At 44.6% G+C, this 22599-nt stretch overlaps 1 protein-coding gene across 2 annotated transcripts in view; it reads left to right on the plus strand.

Annotated features, from left to right (window-relative positions):
- BROX (BRO1 domain and CAAX motif containing) overlaps window positions 1-22599 on the plus strand; it is a 190059-nt gene that overhangs the window by 149685 nt on the left and 17775 nt on the right. For both annotated transcript variants that reach the window (XM_085612972.1, XM_085612973.1), the window contains one exon: window positions 7776-7857. In XM_085612972.1, coding sequence (XP_085469098.1) covers window positions 7776-7857 — 82 coding nt within the window. The remainder of the gene's footprint in view (window positions 1-7775; window positions 7858-22599) is intronic.

Genomic DNA, 22599 nt, shown 5'->3' on the forward strand with positions numbered 1-22599 from the left:
TAGAACAATTGGAAAAGTCCATCATGGCAGTGTGAGTAGTCTGGAACGTGAGCCAGATATGGGCAGGGAGCAGTGACCATAAACAGAGGAGTGGATGATTCCCAAGGAAAAGAACAGCAGGTTAACACTCAAATCAAGGAGCTTAATGCCCCCCATCTCTGCCAGCAAGGTGCCCTCCTGCTGATCGTTGTAATAATATGGGAGAGAAGATACAAATAGTTCAGGACGTGTCTGATTTGTCAGTGCCCTCCAACACCGTCTTCAGGACTGATTGTCTTTCTTGAACGATAGTATTGGGGTCCGGTTTTGTAGTTGTGTTGCCATTGGGAGCGTTTGCAAGTCGAGCATACTGGTGAGGCGCTGTGATGAGGATCTTCCAGGGAGTCAGTGATACCAAGGGCACTGCATGCTTTAATTAGAGCCCTCATGGCGGAAAATGATCTGGAAAGAGTGCCCCCAGGAGTATGATGTGCTGGCCAGATCTTGGTATGGTCCCAGAGTGTACCCTCAAATCTGAAGGGGATGGACCTCCCATGCCTTGTGAAGGATAGTCTTTTTCAATTGGAAATCATACAGACTAAGATAGCTGATCTAGGCAGGTCTACGTGATGGAGTCGGCAACGACGCTCCACATCCTGTGATTCTGGGCAAATCACTTAATCTCCCTGTGCCTAACGAAAATGAATGTGTCCTTCTGTAATAAAACTGGTGCTATGTAAAGCGCTCTGATACCCGATGTCTCGGGTCTAGTTCGCGCTATATAAAACTCTATAAAAAAAAAAAAAAAAACTTTTGATTCCAGTATTGTCCGGAGTGCCCTTGATGTGCTGGAACATAGTGTTGAGATATTCTCTCAGATAAGAACCCTCAGCCAGAGTGGGTCCCACTTTTATACAGATATTGCTTCACCTAGAGCGATTTTCTAAATCTTCAGCATGGGCCTGGAGATCGAGGTGTTGGTCAGTCAACCTGAGAACTTCTTGCTGGAGCCATTCTACTTCTTCCTCTCGGGATGAATTGCGCTCTGCTAGGGCAGACGCCCTGCTGCCGACCTCCTTCAGTTCCCTGCAAACATCACGAAGATCAACAGAGAGATCTCTTTTAACTGCTTGTAAGTCATCACAAAGTGAGGTTAAAAGAGGTTTTAGGAATGATTGTCACTGGGTTATCCGGATCATCCAATTCTGCATGAGAATTCTTAGCAAGCTTAGGTGTCTTGTCTCCCAGGTAACTCCCAGCGGGCCTTGTAAGCATGTCCTTAAGAGAGTGATGCTTCTTCGCCCTGGTGGAGGCCATGGCCAAGAACCGAGCACTGATACAGATTCTTGAACTTTCCATCACAGGAATGTGAGGATAATGGGTGTTTTTTGTTTTACAAAGTTTGAGGTTTGCAGGGGATTCTGGGTAACAGGACCTGGTGAGAGCAACACAACTCACCCCCTCCTGGATTCCCCTGGGTGTCTAGTTTTCAAAAATGTATAGGTTTGCTAGGTTTCCCTAGGTACTGGCAGAGCTAGGGTTCAAAATCCACAGCTAGTCACTTTGCGAAAAAAGGGTAAGTTTTCACTGTACAAATGTGGTGCGCTACATTGCGTTTTGGGCCGTTTCCTGTCGCGGGCACTAGGCCTACTCATACAAGTGAGGTACCATTTTTACTGGAAGACTTTGGGGAATGATGGGTGGGTGGAATTTAGTGGATCCACGCAGATTCCAGAACCTTCCATCACAGAAATGTGAGGAAAATGTGTTTTGTTTTACAAAGTTTGAGGTTTGCAAGGGATTATGGGTAACAGAACCTGGTGAGAGCCACAAAAGTCACCCCCTACTGAATTCCTCTGGGTGTCTAGTTTAATTTTTTTTTATAGGTTTGCTAGGTTTCCCTAGGTGCCGGCAGAGCTAGGATTCAAAATCCACAGCTAGGCACTTTGCAAAAAAGGGTCAGTTTTCACTGTAAAAATGTGGTGTGTCTACGTTGCATTTGGGACGTTTCCTGTCGCGGGCACTAGGCCTGCCCACACAAGTGAGGTACCATTTTTATAGGGAGACTTGGGGAAACTCAGAATTGTAGAGCAAGTTTTATTACCTATTGACTTTCTATGCATTTCTGCCTTCCTAATGTAAGACAATGTGTAAAAAAGAAGTCACTTTGAAAAATGTCCTACAAATCACAGGCTAGTATGGGTAATCACAATTTCGGAGATGTGCAAATAGCTACTGTTTCTAAACTCTATATTTTTATCCCATTTTGGAAATACATAGGTGTCTTTGATGCCTATTTTTCACTCTTTATATTTTACCGAATTAATTGCTATATTCCCAGCACACAATGAAATGCCACTGCAAGACGCTGCGTGGTTATTGGCTCTAGGTTCCTCGGGTTCTTGTCCTGTATAACCCCACAACCAGAAGGGTCCAGCGGATTTAATGGTATCGCTTTCAAACATCTGTCATACTTACAAGAAGTTACAGATGAAACGTTGGCACAAAGGCCTTTGTTTTACAACTCATTTCAGTTTTTCTCATTTTCAACTGTTAGTTTCTATAAAAAAAAACCTTGAAGGATCTACACAAATGACCGCTTGCTGAATTCAGAATTTTGTCTACTTTTCTGAAATATATAGCTTTCTGTGATCCATCATTGCTTTCACCCCCATTTCTACCACTAACTGGAAGGAGGTTAAAAGCACAAAAAGTAGCAAAAATAGGCTATGTCCCAGTAAAATTTTGGTTTTCTGACAAAAGTCTACTCGTCCCTGAAAGCTGATGATTTCAGCACCACAGACCCTTTTTTGATACCATTTGCAGGGGAAAATACAGACGCTTTGTTGTGCAACACTTTTTCCCCATTAAAAAAAAAAAATAATAATAATTTAGCTGTATTTTGGAGAATTTCTGGGTCCCCTCCAAGGTAATCAACACACCCTGGATACCTTTAAAATCCTCATGATGTTGGAAGAAAAGGACGCAAAGTTGGCACGGATACCTTATGTGGACAACAAGTTACAGGGGCCCAAGCGCGAACTACCCCAAATAGCCAAAAAGAGGCTTAGCACAGAGTGCGGGGGGGGGGGGTGGGTTGGGTGGCGAGGGGGCAAGAGGCCTATCAGCGAAACGGTTACAAATTGCCAGAAAAACATAATAAAGTATACATATGGATTAAAAGTAACCAATGTAGATTCCATACAAGAAAAAGGCAATAAATCCATTACAGAATTACAAATTTTAAAAACTGCTATCCTTTACCGTAAGCCCAAAAAGACAATTAAAACATTTAAAAAGACAAGCAGGAATAACGTCATGCATACGCTATAATATACAGCCGATTTTAGAAAGCTGCAGACAGATATGTTTGGGAGAGACTGCAAAAAATATAGAACTTGTCTACATTGATTTAAACCTTGCAATTTTCAAAACTGGCCTTCGATATCACTTGGTGAACTGCTTATAGTGCCTGCAGAAAAAAACCAACTGCATTAAATTATGGATTCAAAATTCATCACAAGTTAAAATAGAGTAAGAATCTTATTGACCCAAGAGGAAGGATAAAAATGGCTGAATGCCACGGAGCCGAACTCTCATCGGGAGGGTTCTCTCCCAAACATTATTGCCCCAGTGAAGATGAGACCCATAAGTGGGGGAAGAGTGGATGATTACAAAGACCTGGACCGAAGGTTTCAGCAGTTCATCACACTCTCTCTTACTCTTCCTCCTCTCCTAGTAATTTTTCTTCACCCAGTTTATGTCTCTATTAGTAATATTCCTCGGTACAATAAACAAATCTGTTCTTCCTAAGTTCGCAGTCAGCCTAATAATTTAGCCAAGGTGTCTTGTAGCCATAGGCACAGCTCAGATAAATCTCTATGAAGTCCCTATTGGGGCTAGCTCTTTCATTAGTCCAAACGGATCACCAAAGCCTTCGCAGTGGCAGCCGAATGTCATCCATAAAAAAATTAAGCTCCTGCTCTTGATGTAATGTACGGTTCAGGGAGGTAGCCCCAAGATTTTCCTACAAAACCTATTTTACCCAACCTTGAGACATTCATTTGGGCCAAAGCCCAAAATTGTTCCCCCAGGGATCAGAACAGGTGAGGCACTTGTGTTTATATATTTCCAGCAATGGAGGAACAGGCTTAGATCCTATTCTCGTGGCAAATTGAAATACTGCTCCTTTTGCTTTAAAAAATCTATTAACCTTGTTACTCAAAAAAGGTCCCCAATTGCATGTAGAATAAAATGTGATGCCTAAATAAGGAGAACTATAAACCCTTTTTAAGTGCCTTTTCGTTGACAAAAATGTATCCAATCCTGGATGAGCATTTCCCCACTGCCATGTGATGTGATCTGAAAAAGTGGATCTCCCAATTGATGCCACTCATGTGCGACACAAAGTTATCAATCTGATTTTTAAGGCCAGCAGGTATCTGTGTAATCAGAACAGCATCCTCCGCATACAAAAGAGCTGCCACTCAAGAATTCTTAAATGTTTTAAAGGTTGCTGCCATGCAATGTTAAGTAATCATGCAACTTGTTAACATATAATAACAAGCATTGGCATAGCCAATAGGTCTCGCTTTTGGGACCTTATAAGCATTTAGTTATACAGCACAATATCCTTGGTACAACAACATCAACTGTTGCATGGCTAAACATTTATAAGGTCCCAAAGGTGAGACCTATTGGCTATGCCAATGCTTGTTGTTTATGTGGTAAACGTGGCCTTTCCCAGCCGTTTTGAGTTTATTTACTACACCAGCTCTGCCCGTTTGCTGTTCCTGCGGGTGTCTTAGTCACCCCCATAGTTGGACCTGCTGTAGATTCAATAATATCTGTGTACAGCACTTTTAAAATGTGCATCTCTCGTTGATTACTTGGTAATTTCACCTCTTATAGGCATTGAAACATTTGAGCCCTCATAACAGAATCCGCCTAATACCACATAACTAAAAGGAGGTGGGTGGTAGTCCATTGAACAATTCAAGTAGATAGTGAACTGCAGTGAGCCTGGGGAGGGAAGCGGGATTTATGTGGCCAGTTTGTAGGCCAAAGAGCTCCGAAGGTAGTTTTTAGTTGAGAATGTGCTTTTTAGAGAGGCGAGGCACTGCTGAATCGCACATGCCCATGGCGCAGGCCTGATGCATGGGAGGTGGTTATTCTGCATCCTTGGTGTGTTGAGAAAGATTGACTTGCTGTGCTTTTGCATATTTCGGTTTCCAGCCATCTCTTATGCACAGTTGTGACTTGACGAAACAGCATCCTCGCCAGGGGCTTAAGGCTTCTGTGCTGTGTTGAGCCGCATACATTCCCAAATAAACAGCTAGTAAAAGAAGTATCCAGTTCGGTTTGCAGGCAGCGTAGGCGCGGTTGAAATCTAAAGAAGTCAATTGTGAAGATTACACTATTGAAAATATTAATACTTGGGGCTCTTGGACTGGAAGCAGCACGGGGTGAACTCTGTGTGATCCCCCATGCCCGGCTGCCAGCCCAGGGGAGCCAGGGGAGCCAGGGTACCCAAGGCGGCGGCAGCCGCGGAGGCTGCATACCTACACTGCACCAGCTCTTCGCTGTCGTGCAGGAGGAAAGAGTCCCCATAGTAATTGCTGAGAGTCCCCAAGGTCGACATCGCCATTCACACGACAGAACGGGACCTCCAGGAAAAAAAATATGAAACTGCAAATTTCATGTAACAACTTGAAGCCAGCGAGAAGTACAGTCACCTAATAAGTTGCATTCAGCGCGCGTGCCCATTTTCCGCCCGCCGTCACATAACTGCGCAGCAGAACAATTACGTATAAATCAGTCCGCAGTCTATTATTTGAAACATATATATGTCTATATGGGTCAGTGTTTTCCAGCCTTAATTATTTATAGCAGCAAGCCATATGTGTTTTTTATATGCAAAAAGGGGATAGCTGAGTTATACGGCAAAGTTTGTTTTAATTGTGGCCAGCCGAGATTAAAAGTTCACATCTAGACACGGCTACCCTTTACCGAGTGGACTCTTTTATACCGTAATTAATCACAGCATCACACGGCCCCTGTTCCAAGAGGGAAGCCCGCGATCGGAGACCTAGACATAAAATTATGCAATAATTGAGACTGTAAAAAAAAAGGGGAAAATAGCAGCTGAGCTATAGTGTATTTAAATATATATTTATGACATATTGCCAGGAGTTATTGTTCCGGCGACTACGGGTTTTCCCACACAGCCCAGCCAGCAAACACATTTTTAATTCGCCTCGCTGTGAGGCTCAGCAGTGGAAGCACTGTGTTGGAAAACTTAAATCTTTAAACCTTCCATTGTCTTGGGACGGGTACTCTGTGTAAAGAACAGCGCTCTTCCGACCTGGGCCCACGACGGCTGGCACAGGGGCCATGATTCTTCCCCCCCCCCCCCCACCCCCGCCCCCCCCCCCCCCCCGACAGAACCAGAAAATGTAGGGCAGCCGAACTATTCGGACCATATCATTCAATATAATGCACAGAAACAGCAGCCATCTAAAGTATGGATATCTTTGACATTGACAAAGAACATGACATTGTCTTCGAGGATAATCTTCTAAAGAAGGTCAGGAAGGTAGTGGCGTAAGCAAAGATTAAATACAAACAAATTTCCAGTGCACTAAACAGGACAAGGCTCCTGAGATTTGATCAGTAAAAGAGGTTAAGACATTAGCAACAGCAGGAATAGGATAACACAAGCTCTTGGAATCTTTACACACAGAAGAAGCGCCAGTTCTTGTGTGCAGCTTTCTTTTATATTGGCGTTTTTTAAATGATCTCCACATATGTGAGAATGACAACGAAGCTGACGAGTCACAGATGACTTGAAAAGTGAACATATGTTATCTGACTCTGATGCACTCCGAAGAACAGATTCTGCCTGGACAACAACATGGCTCCCATGTACTGAGCTATGTTAAGTGCCTACCTAGGTAGCCAATGGCTGCACTGGTGGAATCGGCAAGCTTTAGATCATGGAAAGATATAAAGATGGACACTGTACCAAAACACATGTAGGGCAGCAAGACAACCTGGATAGCATCTTAAGAAAGTGTGCTGCATTTATTGTTCCAAATGGTGCATGAGCATAGGCCTGGGTGAGTACCATAAGGGGCAAATCATAGGCATGTCTGAATGCACCCAATAGTATCTGACTGTCCTCACTACAGAAGGCTGGAGCCATTCTCAACAAGTCCGGTTTACTCTTCTGACAGTACATGATTAGGAATAACAATTAGTATGTGATATGTTCAAATGTAGCTGAAAAACATTTCCAATTATTGGACAGAGTACACTTTTCCACAAGTATATTATGTTGTTAGATACATATTGTTTTTTTAACTGTATCACTGGTTGATCTTTTTCTGCATAAGAAGCAATAAACCGTTTGGTAGGGATGTGTAGCAAGATGGGATTTGCATGTGTTTGGCAAGTTAAAGGACAGTGTTACATGTTATAGTTCTAGTATTGACATTCTGTACTATAAGAGGCCTTATTTCCACTATTTGTTTCTTGATATTGCTGCCAACACCAGGCTAGAATTGGAGTCCGCAACCAAGATCAATAAGATAACAGCTAGTGAGTGCCTGGACTATTTAGGCGCCCCACTTTTACTTTCTGACGCCATTTATTCCAGTCAGTTATGCTTCATGTGTGGTGTGTAGTTGAATTGTTTTGTTAAAAACGATGTCAAAGCAAACCAAGAAATATGTAGCTGTACTTGTGTTTAATTGATTACAAGGATATCGTTTGACTGTATTATTTTTCTCACTTAGGCATACTGCTACCATGGACAGACTTTGCTCACTAGTGATAAATGTGGAGAGGCAATCCGTTCCCTGCAGGAGGCAGAAAAATGTACGTGTTGAAAAACAAAACTGAGTGCTACCCTTTCCTGAAATAAATATTGCAATTCAGATGTGTAGAATTAATCAAAATATTGAGATGCTTTACAATTAAATATAATTCAGCATGTGTTACTACTTATTGCCTTGCTATAATATGTTTGATGTCTGGTCCAGTACTTTGTCAACACTACTTACTGGCAGTCTCTTGTTTTGATATTTCTTTGTCAAAGTTATTAAGCGTGAGCTCATGTCAAGGAAACTGGTAATTTTGTTCTCTATTAACACATTTTGTATTTCTTTGACTAGATTTTATACCAGTTCGCTCACCCGGTTATTTTCTGGACCGGCTACTGCCTGCATTTTTATGTATTGTGTGGTGACTTTTTTGTTTTTGCGAACCTTTAGGTATTTTGTTTTTAATTTATGTGTATTTGTAAACCTCAATATCACCCGCGAGAGAGTATGCTGGTGCTGTGCAGGTGTGTGTGCGCCTATCCCTCCCTTAATTTTTCATGCCAGATTTTATGGCCATAGAAGATTTATTTTTAGTTAGCATGCAGTTTGAGAATGCAGGACTGTAAAAAGAAGCAGGAGTATTTACATGTGAAAATAGTGCTATATTCGGTATTTGTGATGGGCACCAGATCCACGCAAATAGCCTGCTGCTAGGCTACTGCTAGACCGACCCTCCAGCCAGGTCAGCTGAAGAGCCCAAGGATTTAAAGCAAAACGTAATGGCCGGGCGTATATGTAGGGATATATTGAGAGCCTACACTGTGCTCAAAGGAAGAGTCACCTCAAGATCATAGCAAGGTAAGAAAATAGATGGGTAATGAACTTAAACATTAAAAATGCTAAAACAAATGTTTTCTGATGTTCATCCTCCAGATTTGCTCAAAGTAGTCATTACAAAAAGCAAAGTGGGATCTACTTTGATGTGTCTGGTTTGGCATGGCACAGGTGGAGGGCGAGGACAGCTTCCCCAGACAGTTGAAAGTGTATTGCCTGCATTTCCATGTTTGGAGGGTGGTGTTCTAGACAATGAAGTGTGGTGAATGGTGACTAGGCCCCCTTTAGAAATTCAATAAAGACTTTGTTAGCAAGGTGCTGCTGATTAGACTTAATGAAAAACAGCCCTTTGGTAAATAGTAGGCTTAAGGGATGGAACTGTAGATGCTGTTGTGCAAGGTGAAGGGGTTCTTTAGCTGAGGTGCAGACTTTTGTCTTCCTTGATCACACTTTCATTTGGGCTGACAAGTGCAGAAACCTCCCATCTATTTGTGCCTCTGTTGTGGGTGCTTTAGGCTGGGGACTGTACATACAGTAATTTAAATAAAAGCAAGTACACTGTATTAATATTCTGTGGTTCTAAATTTTCATAAATATCCGACTTTCAATAAGTCCAAAAAGTAGATAAATCCAACCTTCAGGGATCAATAACACAAAAAGTTAAATTTGTCGTCATTTATTAAACAAAAAAAATGAGCCAAAATTCAGAGGATGTGTGAAAAGGTAAGATAATCCTTGGGCCCTGATTACAAAGGTCTGGTAATTCTGAACCCTTTGCAAGCCCCTGCTTGTGCAGGGACTGCAATTTTAGGTGGTGCGGAGTTTAATGCACCTGGTGATAAGCTCAAGCCTGTGAAATATACTAGCGGGATGATTCCAGAAGGTACTGCAGACTTTGGTACAACTACATAGAAATCTGCATGTGTCCTGTTTTGGAGGACAAAACCTGTAATTGAACCTGGTAATTCTGATCCGCAGGGTTATGTTATGTGTATTTGTAAAGCGCACTATCACCTGTGAGGGTATCTTGGTGCTGAGCAGGTGTGTTCGCTCCTAACCCCTGCCTATCGTAGGTTGGTTAATAGAAAATCCAATTCTTCAGTTTCTTTAAGAATTCTCAGGACTGTAAAAGGAGGTTATGATGTAGAGTGGGAGGCTGTTCCATGCCTTAGGAGCAATGTAAGAGAACGCCTATCCTCCTGATCTGGGTCTGTTTATTTGTGTGAGTTGGAGTCCTGCGGAGCAGTGTTGTCTGGGTGGTTGATGGAAGGAGATGCAACAGTTCAGGTAGGTGGGGCCTAAGTTGTATAATGCCTTGAATGTGTGTGAATTCTGAAAGAGAGGTGCCGCTGCACAGCTTTAACGGAGAAAACTCTCAGAAGAACTTTTCTAAACGTTGAATATTCACTCTAAACCAAATAATCCATATGAAACCATCCATTTATCATATTAATCCCGTAGTCTCTGTTGTTAATTGCAATCAATCCGGAGACAGATGGGTGCCATTGAATACTTTATTCGCATTTTCAAAACGCTTTTTGTGACCAATCCAGGCTTAACATAAGCGTGTGCTGTCAGTCATTTTTCATTATCAGACTTTACATATCACCCAATGCATTTCGAACCTCTTTGGTTCTTCGTCAGGGGTCGCTGAAATAAATAAAAAGATGCGCTTAGCTGAACCACTCTAAGATCTAATATGCCTAATATTTGAAGAGAGACCTAAACTTACTTATAAACAATGCACCTCGAGCAAAAAACAGAATCACCTCACATCGCCAACCTCTCTGTGATCCCACTAACCGAATGTGTGTGAGACATGTTTGAAATTAGCATATTTGTCTGTCGGGAGCCAATGGAGCTACTGAATTTGTAGGTGATGTGAGTTGTATGTGGGATGTTGTGGATGAGTCTGGCTGCAGAGTTCTGTATGGTTTGTCGTCTTCTAGTGAGCTGCTTGGCGATCCCAGCATAGAGTGAGTTCCTGTGCTCCAACTTGCTGGTGACTACCTTGCTTTTACTCTTTTGTTTACTCAGCTATTTTGTTGTTGGCTTTTTCTCATGTGGAGGATCCTGTCATCCAGGTCATCAGGACTCCAGTCTTAATTCAGAGACGCTTTTAATTAAATTTCTCTTTTTCTAAATAAGCATTGACTCTTGGAGGTCCTCACTAGCTATTCCTCGAGAGCTGCCAACCAATTACCCTCATCCCCACCAGCTATCCTCTCGCGAGCTGCCAACCAGGCTCTTACTCAAATAGTGCGCTCTCCGGTGGTACTGCCACTCTACAATTCTGGTTCTCGCAAGGTGGGCAGTCCATTCTGCTGCGTAACTGTCCCTTATCGCTCATTGATTACCCCACCCGAGCCAGCATGGCAAGTCCTGGCCTGTCCGCTACCGGGGAAAATTCTTACACTCTGGTTTACCCCCACAACCTCTCCAAAACTGCCGCAAAAACCTTTAAGCACTTCACCCTGAAAAGTCACCCTGAGACACTGATCTCTGACCTGCGTTACAGCACGGACAACGGCACAGTCATTAATGACCTCATTTTCTACTCTAGAAGAACCTCTTCCTGGCGCAAAACCTTTGCTCACCTCCTCAATGTTCGTGCAATAAAAAACATTCCACACAGCACTAAGCTATCAATAGCACCCTCCCCAACCCTGCGAGCTGACCCCACCATCACTCTTTACAAAAGCGGCATTGTCTTGATCCAAGCCTCAACCAATAACCTGAATAAATTTGCAGACCTTTTTACCCTCCTCAGAAACCACATGCACGAGACTGGCAGGGTAACTTACTCCCGCCCCGATGAGCCTTCGTCCAGCCCATCCAGCGTATCTAACCACTCACTAACCCCTCTAAGATCCTCCAATACAGACTATCCCAACCACTCCAGCATATCTCCCGGCCCCGCCACCAGGATCACCCCTAGACCTTTGTTCGCCTCCCTACTAGCCCCCCAAGTCGACCTTGTCACTGGTACGCCCCCAAAGACCTACGATACAGGTAGTGCTTGCCCTCCCTACCCTCTTTTTAACCTGCAAAGGGGTTCCTTCATAGTTCACCCTAACCCCTCTACCACATCTCCTGGCCTTGCCAGCAGCAACGCCCCGAGACCCTTAGCTCCCCCACCCACTAGCTCCCCACCTTTACTGTGAGAATGATACGCCTCCAATGACCTACTACACAGGTCGAACTAGCCCTTCCACCCTCTCACCTATCCATGCCAATAGAACTGCTCCTGAGCCACTGCCCCCCTGCCCTCCAGCGCCTCCATCTCACATGGACATCGAATCTCTGCATTCCAGAGCTGTCAAACTAACCCAGAGCATTCATATTTCCATCCTGGATCTTATGAACCTCTTCACCTCGCTGAACTCTCCTTCACCAACTTCATGCCCCTGCCAAACTCCCACCCCCCCCCCCACTTATCACAGAGTTCCCTAAACAACCTCTTCCAGTATCCTTGAGACATCTTCGCCTGCAAGGAACCACATCACCTCTCAGAGGAAGAATCCCTTGCTCTTGTCCTCTCCTATAACTCTACCCTTGCCACTCCAAGTCCACTAGACCTCACTGAAACGGAAATCCTTTCCATCCTCCGGGACTACAACTCTGCCCCAGCTACCCCTTTCTTCGTGACGTGAATGCTGAACAGGCCATCTGCGCGGTCACTATCAACCCCAACAGACCAGCTATCCTCCGCAACAGAATTGTGGTAAAAAGTAATCTAGCGCCTGTTCACCTGTCCGCCCAGACTCCCGAAACTCCCTCCGACTCTACAATGTCTGGCCTCTTAATCAACTGCCGATCGGCAGCTAAGCATGCCGCTGATATTGCTGATCTCATCCTTTACAAAAATCTCGACCTAGCAATCCTAACTGAATCTTGGGTCAATGAATCCTCATCTCCATGTCTGGACTTCCTAGTCCCTCCCAACTACAACATCACAAGTCTGGACAGGCAATCCAACAAGGAAGGAGGAGGCATCGCCTGCATCTACCACTCTAACCTCCTTGTCACGGAACTTCTGGCGGATACCTCCGAAACCTGCAAATACCTCGCTATCTGCAGCAACTCCACCCAACTGTGGAACCTGCACATCTTTTATCACTCCCTGGGCATGATCGATTCCTTCCCCGACCACCTCATGGAAATCATCACAGCTAAGATTTCCACCAACGCTAATGGTATTTTCCTTGGTGATTTTAATTTGCACTGGAACGATCCCAAGGTTCCACATGTCAACGCCATCAAAGACCTCTTGGCCGATCAAGCCCTGACCCAAGCCTGCTCTCTCCCGACTTATTCAAAAGACGCCACTCTTGTCTGGATCATCTCCAAAGAATCAACAGTCAAACTTATCTCCATAAACCCTTGTGACTGGTCTGACCACCACGCCATCACCTTCCTTCTACCTGGCACCCACAAGACAAGGGCACCACAACCGGTGATTCCCAAACGCTGGATCAGAGACATCAAGAACCTGGACTGCAGGGAACTTGAGACTCGCTGCAAATCCGACCTCTCCCACACCCCTTCGCATATCACAACAGCCAGTGGCCTAAACGATCACTACTCTGCGACTATATTGAACATCCTAGATGATCTAGCCCCACTAAAACTGAAAAGAACCCAAATCAAAAACAGAAACCCCTGGTTCACGGGATCCCTCAACAATGAGAGGAGAGCCCTCTGGCAAGCGGAAAGAACCTGTAGGCAGCACCCCCCTGCCGCTCATCTAAAACTCCTCTGCCAGGCCAGAAATGTCTACAACAGGAACATACTCCATTCTAAAAAAGAATTCTTCAGAACTGAACTAGAGAAGGCCAAGAACAGACCCCACAAGCTCTTCGAACTGGTCAAACACCAATCTAATAAACTGGCCAAAACATTGAAAGAAACCCCCAATCCTCTTATATCCTCAGAGGAATTCTCCTGTTTATTTGCTGACAAAATCTCAGCCCTTGGGAACTAACTCGGCTCCATCACATACCTGCAACCCCTTCCTGATCCGCCGCCTCCTACCGCAACGCCCCCACAGGCTCCACCCAAAAATCATGCTCACTGGACTGACTTCAAAGTCTGTGATGAAGACTCAGTATCCAAAATCCTATCTACCCTAAATCCGAATAACCATTTTAATGACCCGCTTCCATCCAACTGCCTTGCTGCCGTTGCCCAATCCATTATTCCAAGCTGGACTGCAATAATTAACGCCTCTCTCCGGCAGGGAATGATCCCTGACTCGCTAAAAGCTGGCCAAGTCCTCCCTATTCTGAAAAAGCCGTAGCTGGATCCAGCCTCCCCTGACAGCTTCCGACCCATATCCAACATCCCCCTCCTAGCCAAAGTTCTGGAGAAGTGTGTGCAACAGCAGCTAAGTCAACACATCATCAACTTCCACCTACTCTCTGACTTCCGATCCGGATTTCGACCTGGGCACAGCACTGAAACCACCACGCTCCACATCATTGATGATGCCCTCCAAGCCCTTGACCAAGGCAAAACCTGTCTTCTAATCTTCCTGGACCTATCCTCGGCCTTCGACACGTTCAACCATGAAAAACTACTTGAACGCCTTAAACTCAGGATGGGATTGGAGGGCACTGTTCTTGAATGGTTCAGGTCCTTCCTCCAAAACCGATCACAGAGATTCCTAATCAACAGCAACCTATCGGCACCATCCCCGGTCACGGTTGGAGTCCCTCAAGGATCAACCCTATACCCCACCCTCTTCAACCTTTACCTAGAACCGCTCACCGAAGTACTACGCACTGCTAACATCTCCTACCATATGTACGCTGATGACAGTCAGATATACATCAAAACCTCATCTCTTGATTAGATTCTCTCCCTCAATGAAGCTCTGAAACTCACTGTCCAATGGCTCACATCCAATCAACTCAAATTCAACACATAGAAAACAGAATTTCTCCTTATCTCCCCTCCCAATACCAACCCTGAGATTCAATCATGGATTAAAGCTATCACAGCCTTAAATTGCCCACCGACAATCATGGATTCGGACAAATCCCTGGGAATCACCCTTGACAGCAACCTGAACATGCGGGACCACTTCAATTCGATGGCCAAATCAGCCAGATTCCACCTGCGCTACCTTATGAAATTGAAACCCTTCCTCGATGCTCCCGACCGAAAAATGGCAGTCCAAGCACTTGTAATCACTAGACTGGAATACGGCTGTTCCACCCTCTCGGGTTTACACAAGATCTCCCTTGCACCTTTAAAAGCCTGCCTCAATGCGGCCGCCAGACTACTTACCGGCACAAGGAAATTCGACCATATTTCCCCACACCTGAAAGCTCTGATCTGGCTTCCCCTTGAAGCAAGAATACAGCTCAAACTAGCATGCATCACACACAAGGCTTTATATTCTAACTCCCCTGCATACCTTGCACAGAAACTTGTGATTTCCAGAGGAATCAGAAATTCCCGGTCGACCAGAGACCTATTGCTCCAACCTGCACGCTTTCGGAGGAAAAAAACTCGGGCCTTCTCCGGGGCTACTCCAAGAATATGGAACTCTCTCCCACCTGCCATCAGAAGAATCCCCTCTCTGGCTCGCTTCAGAAAGGATGCCAAAACCTTCCTGATGGGTACATTTCTCATTTAACCTTTGCCTCAACCACCACTATGGCCCTGATCTATGGCTGCCTACTGCCTCCCTTCGGATTACCTAATCACCCCACCAAGAACTCTGGGAACTTATCTTGAGTAATTGTAAATGTAACCTGTAAATATGTTGTCTCGTCTTGAATAATTGTGAATGTAATCTGTAAATACGTGCCCTCTCTCTCGTATGTATCCTGCCCCCCCTACTCGATCCGCTACCTGGTGATTCTAAGCCTGTCTATGCAATGCTGTGTTTTCCTGTAAAGCACTCTGATACCCTAACGGGTCAAGTTTGCGCTCTATAAAACACAGAAATAAATAAATAAATAAATTATTAGACACCACACATTTTCATGTTAATAGTTGAGCGAAATGCAAAAAGAACTGTTGATGGACAGAATGCAGAACAATGTCATACATTCACCCCAGTACAGAGATCTGGGCCTAAATCCATTGTTTTTTTGCTCACCATGCCATTCCAGTTTGGACCCAGCCATATGCAAATCAGTCTTGACCCTGTGCCCTATGGGAACAATCCAGCCCGAACTGCCAGGCCAGGTCCTCCCTGGACTGGAAACAAGCATCCTAGGACCGGTTTCACCCCTCTTCAGCCAGGATAGCTTGATTCCAGTGGCATGGAGAGCACGGTCCCAGGATGCTTGTTTCCGGTCCAGGGAAGACATGGCTTGGTAGTTCGGGCTGGACTGTTCCCATGAGGCACAGGGTCAGACTGATTTGCATATGGCCATGTCTGAACTGGGGTGGTGGAGTGAGCTAAAGAATGATGATGGATTAAACCCAGATCAGTTGACTGGGGGTAGTGTTTGTTTTGCTCAAGCGCTCCGTCCATCATCCCCTTTGGTATCGCTTTGTTCGCCCTAAGTTGGCAGGGTATGCCCAGACGTTAATCCCTTGCTCACTTTGCCACTGGATTCAAGATAGCCTGGCTGATGAGGGTTATGAACCCGAAACCGGTCCCAGGATGCTTGTTTCCGGTCCAGGGAAGACATGGCTTGGTAGTTCGGGCTGGACTGTTCCCATGAGGCACAGGGTCAGACTGATTTGCATGTGGCCAGGTCTAAACTGGGGTGGTGGAGTGAGCTAAAGAATGATGATGGATTAAACCCAGATCAGTTGACTGGGGGTGAGTGTTTGATTTGCTCAAGCGCTCCGTCCATCATTTCATTTGGTATCGAATAGTTCAGCGAAAGGCACTGAGAGAGCCGTAAAACATTACATTGAGTCTTGTTCTTCCTCTTCATCGCTTTGGTATATAAGAAAATAAGTTGCAGCTGAGAGGACACACATATTTATGAACTTGTTACTGGGAAGGATTGAAAAAGGTTGCTGCTCTTATTATTTGGAAAAGGTCTGTAATGGAAAGAATACAGTTGTAGGACTCATTGGTGAAATCTTATATTGTAGTATGGGACCAGTATCTCAATAAGTTTAAAGATAAATAATTGCCACTTCAGAGGTGGTTGACCTAAATGTTGCAGGTCTGTACAAGAAATGTTGGAAACTCTAAGTATCACTTCATGGTGTAAGTATTCTACCTGTTTAGAAATTAAACAACTACTTTTTTTCTGAGCATGGAAGCAAAATGTTGTCTCTTATATTTGTAAGCTTAGCTGTAATTATTAAACAACCTGATTTCCTTGCAGATATCCTCATTCTGTTTTCAATTTAAACTGTTTTATATAGAGTAAGTTGCTATTTACTAATTAATTAAGTGTTGTCCTTGTCCAGGGTCCAGAGAAGGGCAACTGGGATTGCAGTTGTTTGGCCCTTGTGTCCGTCTTACTGTGGCTCTACTATGACTTTACAAACTGGAGCTGGTACACCCCTTCTGCACTTGTCTCTCCATGTAGTGTGGGAAGCACAGACTAAGAATGCAACAATCAGCCAATAGACGCAATAATTCACTGTCCAGCCAAAGGCTGTCTTAAGGAGAAATACTTTAATATTACTGCAAAATAAAATAATGCTACAGATACCAATGGGTATTATTACACGGTTCATTGTTCCCAATTATGGTTACCCACTAGGCATCCCACCACCTTTCTTGTTCTCATACTGGGTCCAATGGGGATCTCAAGGTCTGTAAAATCTAAGGAGGATAACAGGACATGGGTAACAGCAGGCACGTGCGCTTGTTCACTGGGAGTTTTGCATGTTTCTGTAACCTGTAGGCCAATTTGGGTGATGTTCACAATGTCAACATTATATTTCTCTAAGAGCAGGCTGGTCTTTACAGTTCAAGATCCAGTCTCAGTGTTTTGTTTCCAGACTCCATGTTAGCTATTCACAAGGGATTTAATGGTGTCCTTAGAAGTGGTGCCGGACCGCAGGCAGTGGCCTCACTCTTTGCTGGATCCACTCGGATGAACAGTGTGACAGGCTGGGTAGATGGGTACTGTTAGACTTGGGGGTCTCTAGTTGGCACAGGTATGCACTTGTGACAAATAGGGACCCTCGTCTCTAGTCAGGGTAAGGGGGTACACTCCTAAAATAACCCCTGCTCACCCCCTTGGTAGCTTGGCACGAACAGACAGGCTTATCTCAGAGGCAGTGTCTAAAGCATTTGTGAACACATACAATAATCAAGTGACAACACTACAGATGGACACCACACAAGTTTTATATCAAAAATAAGTATTCTTTATATAGATTTACCACAAGACCATTAACGACAAAAATCCACAATACTGTTACTTTAAGATGGTAGTAGTTAGCTTAAGTCTATTTAGTTCTTAAATGCGACACTTTAAGTCCATGTACCTTTAGATGCGACTCGCAGGGCAACAAAAGTGTTGCAACGATGTTGATGCGATGAAAGTTTGGTGCAAAGAAATAAAGACGTGAAGATCTTCCTGATGCGGCTTGCTTCTCCGATGTTGCGAGAGATCTCTGCTCGATGCATCAGCTACAGCGGCGGCACCCTTGTCCAGTGATGCGACGACAGCGGCTTTGGCGGCGACACTCTTCTCCAGCGATGCAAGACGCTTCCGCTCGATGCAACACCCTTGTTCAGAGGTGCGACGGCAGCAGCTCCGATGGCGGCACGCTTCTCCGTGGATGCGACCATTATAATAAATGGGGTAACCCAGCAGAAATTGTCAAAAGGACCTGGGTATCGATCGATAAAGAAAACAGTGGTCCTAGACAAACCTAACTATATCTAATTAGTATCTGTAATACATTCAATTTATACAGACAAAAGTACATAGTCTAAAAGCACATAAAAAAACGGGGGAAAACACAAATTTTGCGTAGTCATAAATAGTGGGCCACCAAGGTTCATTGAGTTTAGCAAGGTTATAGATATAGTTAGGTTTGTCTAGGACCACTGTTTTCTCTCCGTGGATGTGAGGCGCTATGCTAGAAGCGGTGCAATGCGACAGCTACAGCGGCGTCATCCAAGATGCGACGGCTGCGACGGCGACACGATTCTTCCTCGATGCGAGACTCTTCTCTTGATGCGGTGCAATGCGTCAGCTACGTTGGCTGCGACGGCGACACGCTTCTTCGGTGTTGTGGGGCGCTTCTCGTGATGCGGTGCATTGCGACAGCTACAGCGGCGACACCCTTGTTCAGTGTTGCGGCTGTGACGGCGACACGCTTCTTCTCCGTGAGTCTCGCTTCCAGCTCCTTGTGACACGCAGTCCCTCAGAAGGCCCAAACACAGCAGCAGGCACTTCCAAAGAACTCTGGGGAGCTGGTCGTTGAAGTCTATTGTCCCTGAGACTTCAGCAGGAGGCAAGCTCTTTTCCAAGCCCTTGGAGATCCCTTACAAGTTGAGCAAAAGTACACACAAAGTTCCTTTCTCCTCTCTTTGGCAGTAGGCAACCCCTGCAGGCCATTCCCCCAGTTTCAGGGATAGTCTCTCCTCCGTTTCTTCTTGGTTCCTCTCCTCAGCAAAGGTTTCTTCTTGTTTCCCAAAGTGATCTAAAGTTCTTGGGTTGGGGTCCCATTATTTATACTAAGTTTTCCTTTGTTCTCTGAAGGCAGAGAGGCCTTTGCCTAGTTCAAACCAGTTCTGGTCAGTTCTGGATCACTTTGTTTACATGGCTCCTTCTTTCCTTTCAGAGTCCAGGGCAGAGACATCAGACGCACCACAGGAGGTGGAGCCAGCATTGTGGAGGGAAGGCACAGCCCTATTCAGGTCCCAGGTACAACTCCTCCCTCCCATCTAGATGCAGATCTCTCTATTCACCACTGGGCTGCCTCACTCTGTCTCCTGGAATTCCCCAGCCCCCCTGGAATTCCCCAGCCCCTGTCACTCAAACTCCAGACAAGGAATACACAGCCTAGCAGAGGCAGGTTTGAATGGTTAGACAAGAAAATATCTACTTTCTAAGTGGTATTTTCAAACACAGAATGTTAAAATCAACTTCACTAAAATATGTATTTTATCATCCTGAGTTCAGGCATACTAAATTCGAATTTCTACCATGTTCCCTGAGCCAGTTAGGATTATAAGCTGTAATTATCGAACTGCTCATTCTGGCCTATTGAGAACAGGTAGCCTTGCAATAGTGAAAAACGAAAATGGCTGTAATTCACTATTAGAACATGTCACACACACCAGGTTATGTCCTACCTTATACTTACAATGCACCCTGCCCTTGGGCCTACCATAGGGGTGTCTGATATGAAGAAAAAGGAAGGTTTAGTGACTGGCAAGTGGGTGCACTTGCCCAGTCAGCATGACAGCACCAGACTGCATGCAGGCTCTGCAATGGCAGGCCTTAGACACACTTTTACAGGCTGCTTCTATGGATGGCACAACCAGTGCTGCAAGCCCACCAGCAGTATTTGGATTACCAGCCCTGGGCACTCCTGGTGCACTGTACTCGGGTCTTATAGGTAAACCAAACCAAACCAACCAATCAGGGAATCACTAATTCATACATCAATTTACAATAGGGAGAGCATATGCACTTTAGCACTGATCAGCAGTGGTAAAGTGCCCAGAGTCATAAAACAGCCAACAACCGGTCAGAAAAAATATAGGAGGAAGGCAAAAAGTTCAGGGATGACCCTGGAAAAGGGCCAAGTCCAACAGGTACTTTGTTCCTGGCAGTTGCAATCTCCAGGCAAGGGGACAGGCTGTCCCCTACGGTGATAATAGTCATCTTCTCTGGGTATGTCGCACAAAAAGCACCAGTACCACCAGTCCTTTCAGCTATGCTGCTGGGATTCCTAACAGCACCTGGCTAGTTTGAGCCGCAGGTTTTCTTCACGCATTTTGCCCATGAACTGCATTGGAAAACTGGGTGACCTTTCATGTCATAGTCATTGCCGGTTACACTACCAGAGGCAGATGCTTCTGGGTGATTGATACTCCAGGAACATGGCTAGGCTTCTAGGTGCTAGACTGACGCTCAACTTCTCCAGCAGGTTGTTTAGACTTAAAATTGATGTCCCTTAATCTGGAAGACTGCCTGCCATGCAGACACCAACCATAGTCTCACAGCAGCTGTTCAAGTACTCTGCAGAGCTCTTTCCACCTTCACCAATGAAGCAGCTTGAAAGTGAAATCAAGTGGGATGCTTTAGGTCCTACCTTCATACTCATTATTCTGAAGGTGTAGATCCACTGTCTAAAGTTCCAAAACCGGTTTCAGTTGACACAGCCTTTCTGCAAAGGGATGGTCCTGACAGCAGGTAGTGATGATACTGGCTCCATGCAGGCATATCCAAAATATTGACAATGTGAAGACCGCACATGGCTGTAATCAGCTTTCTGAAGAAGCAATCGGGGGAAAAACAAAAGGCCTTCAAACTTCCTCACACCGAACAACAAAATCTATCGACTCAACCCTTTCTCCCTACCTTTCATTAAATGGCAGCGCTCTGGAAAATGAAGTCGCCAGTCCCTTGCTAGAAAGGCCCTCATAAAATGTGTAAGGGCAATTCTGTATCCATCTTCCATCACTTCAATGTCTGGGCCTCCGATCTCCAGCCACAGGAATGTATTTCTACTTCCTGGGAGCTGAACTCACTCTCCACTTTGTGCCATGCTAAAGCATGAGCTATCCAAAATCGATCCTATCGGCCCATCATTCCCACACGGAGTTTTGCTACCACACATCAACCATGCATACCCACACCCATCACACCCATTGAATGTCAGCACAAGTGTCTCAGTGTTACATATAGGCAGAATTTTTGAGTGGGTTCTGAGACCCCACTGCCACCAGGAACAAAGATTAATGTCTGCTGAAAACTATTAATCCACAAAAATTAATACGCTGCCACTACTACTTCATATAAACAATCCAGGACAAGGACAGAAGTCCATATCATAACAAAGAGTATGTTGGGTTGCCTCTTCCAGATCACAGAACAGGTTCTGGGCCTTAGCTTTACCAAGGACAGACCTAGGACTCGGCGCACACTCTAGATTAACATGCTAGCTAGGCCAGCAAAATATGAAGATACAAGTTTTATGTGGGGTCAGGTCCCTCTTGCCACTCAAGCCAGTATACCATGCAGGCAATATTCCTGTCCAGCAATGATGTACCTAAAGCATCCTAGGCAGGAGACCACAGATATCCCAACTCATTACTGGTTTTGCCTATCCATTAATTAAGGTGAGTTTTCTATGGGCAAACTACATAATTGTATATGTTTTCAAAGAAGTTTCACAAATCCCATTTTTTTTGTTTTTGTTGTGTACTCTAAATCTGTATAATCCGGAATCTGTAAATGAGAATCTTGGACTTTTCTGAGGTCTCTGGTACTGGTTTTGCTTAAGCCTAGATCAGACTCTTCTATGGCTTCTCTGAAGCACGATTTGCACTGCAAGCTACACTGCACATGGTGTAGAGGAGAACCACAGTGCATCATTGCTGTGCTGCAGTACCCATGCTTAAATATTAATATTTTATTCTAGCTCTGGTCTTGGGCTCTACAGTGTACTTGCCGGTTTGATAGTTTTTTTTTGCTGTTATTTGTGGCAAAGGTTTTATGATCGTTCCATATACGTGTGTAAGAATAAAATTATAAGAAAAACTTCAGTGTACAACAGTATTGAGTCACTTAGTCCTGTGTGCAAATGGTAATTACTTGAAATAACCTGATCAGTACATATTTAACCTTTTGTAGGTATTGTGATTTTAGAGGTAAAAATAACAGAAGCTAATGGAGCAGAGAAAATGTGCCAACTCATGTGTTAACATTATTAATGTACGGCACGCTTCATTTCCCCATCCTCCAAAATATACTACAGCAAAAGGCAAAAAGCCTGCTGAGACTATTTCCCATTGGGGTTTTACTTTGAGATTATTTTTCTATATTCTAAATCTGAACACCTG

Source organism: Triturus cristatus, chromosome 6 (genome assembly GCF_964204655.1).
Source record: "Triturus cristatus chromosome 6, aTriCri1.1, whole genome shotgun sequence".
Lineage (NCBI taxonomy): Eukaryota > Metazoa > Chordata > Amphibia > Caudata > Salamandridae > Triturus > Triturus cristatus.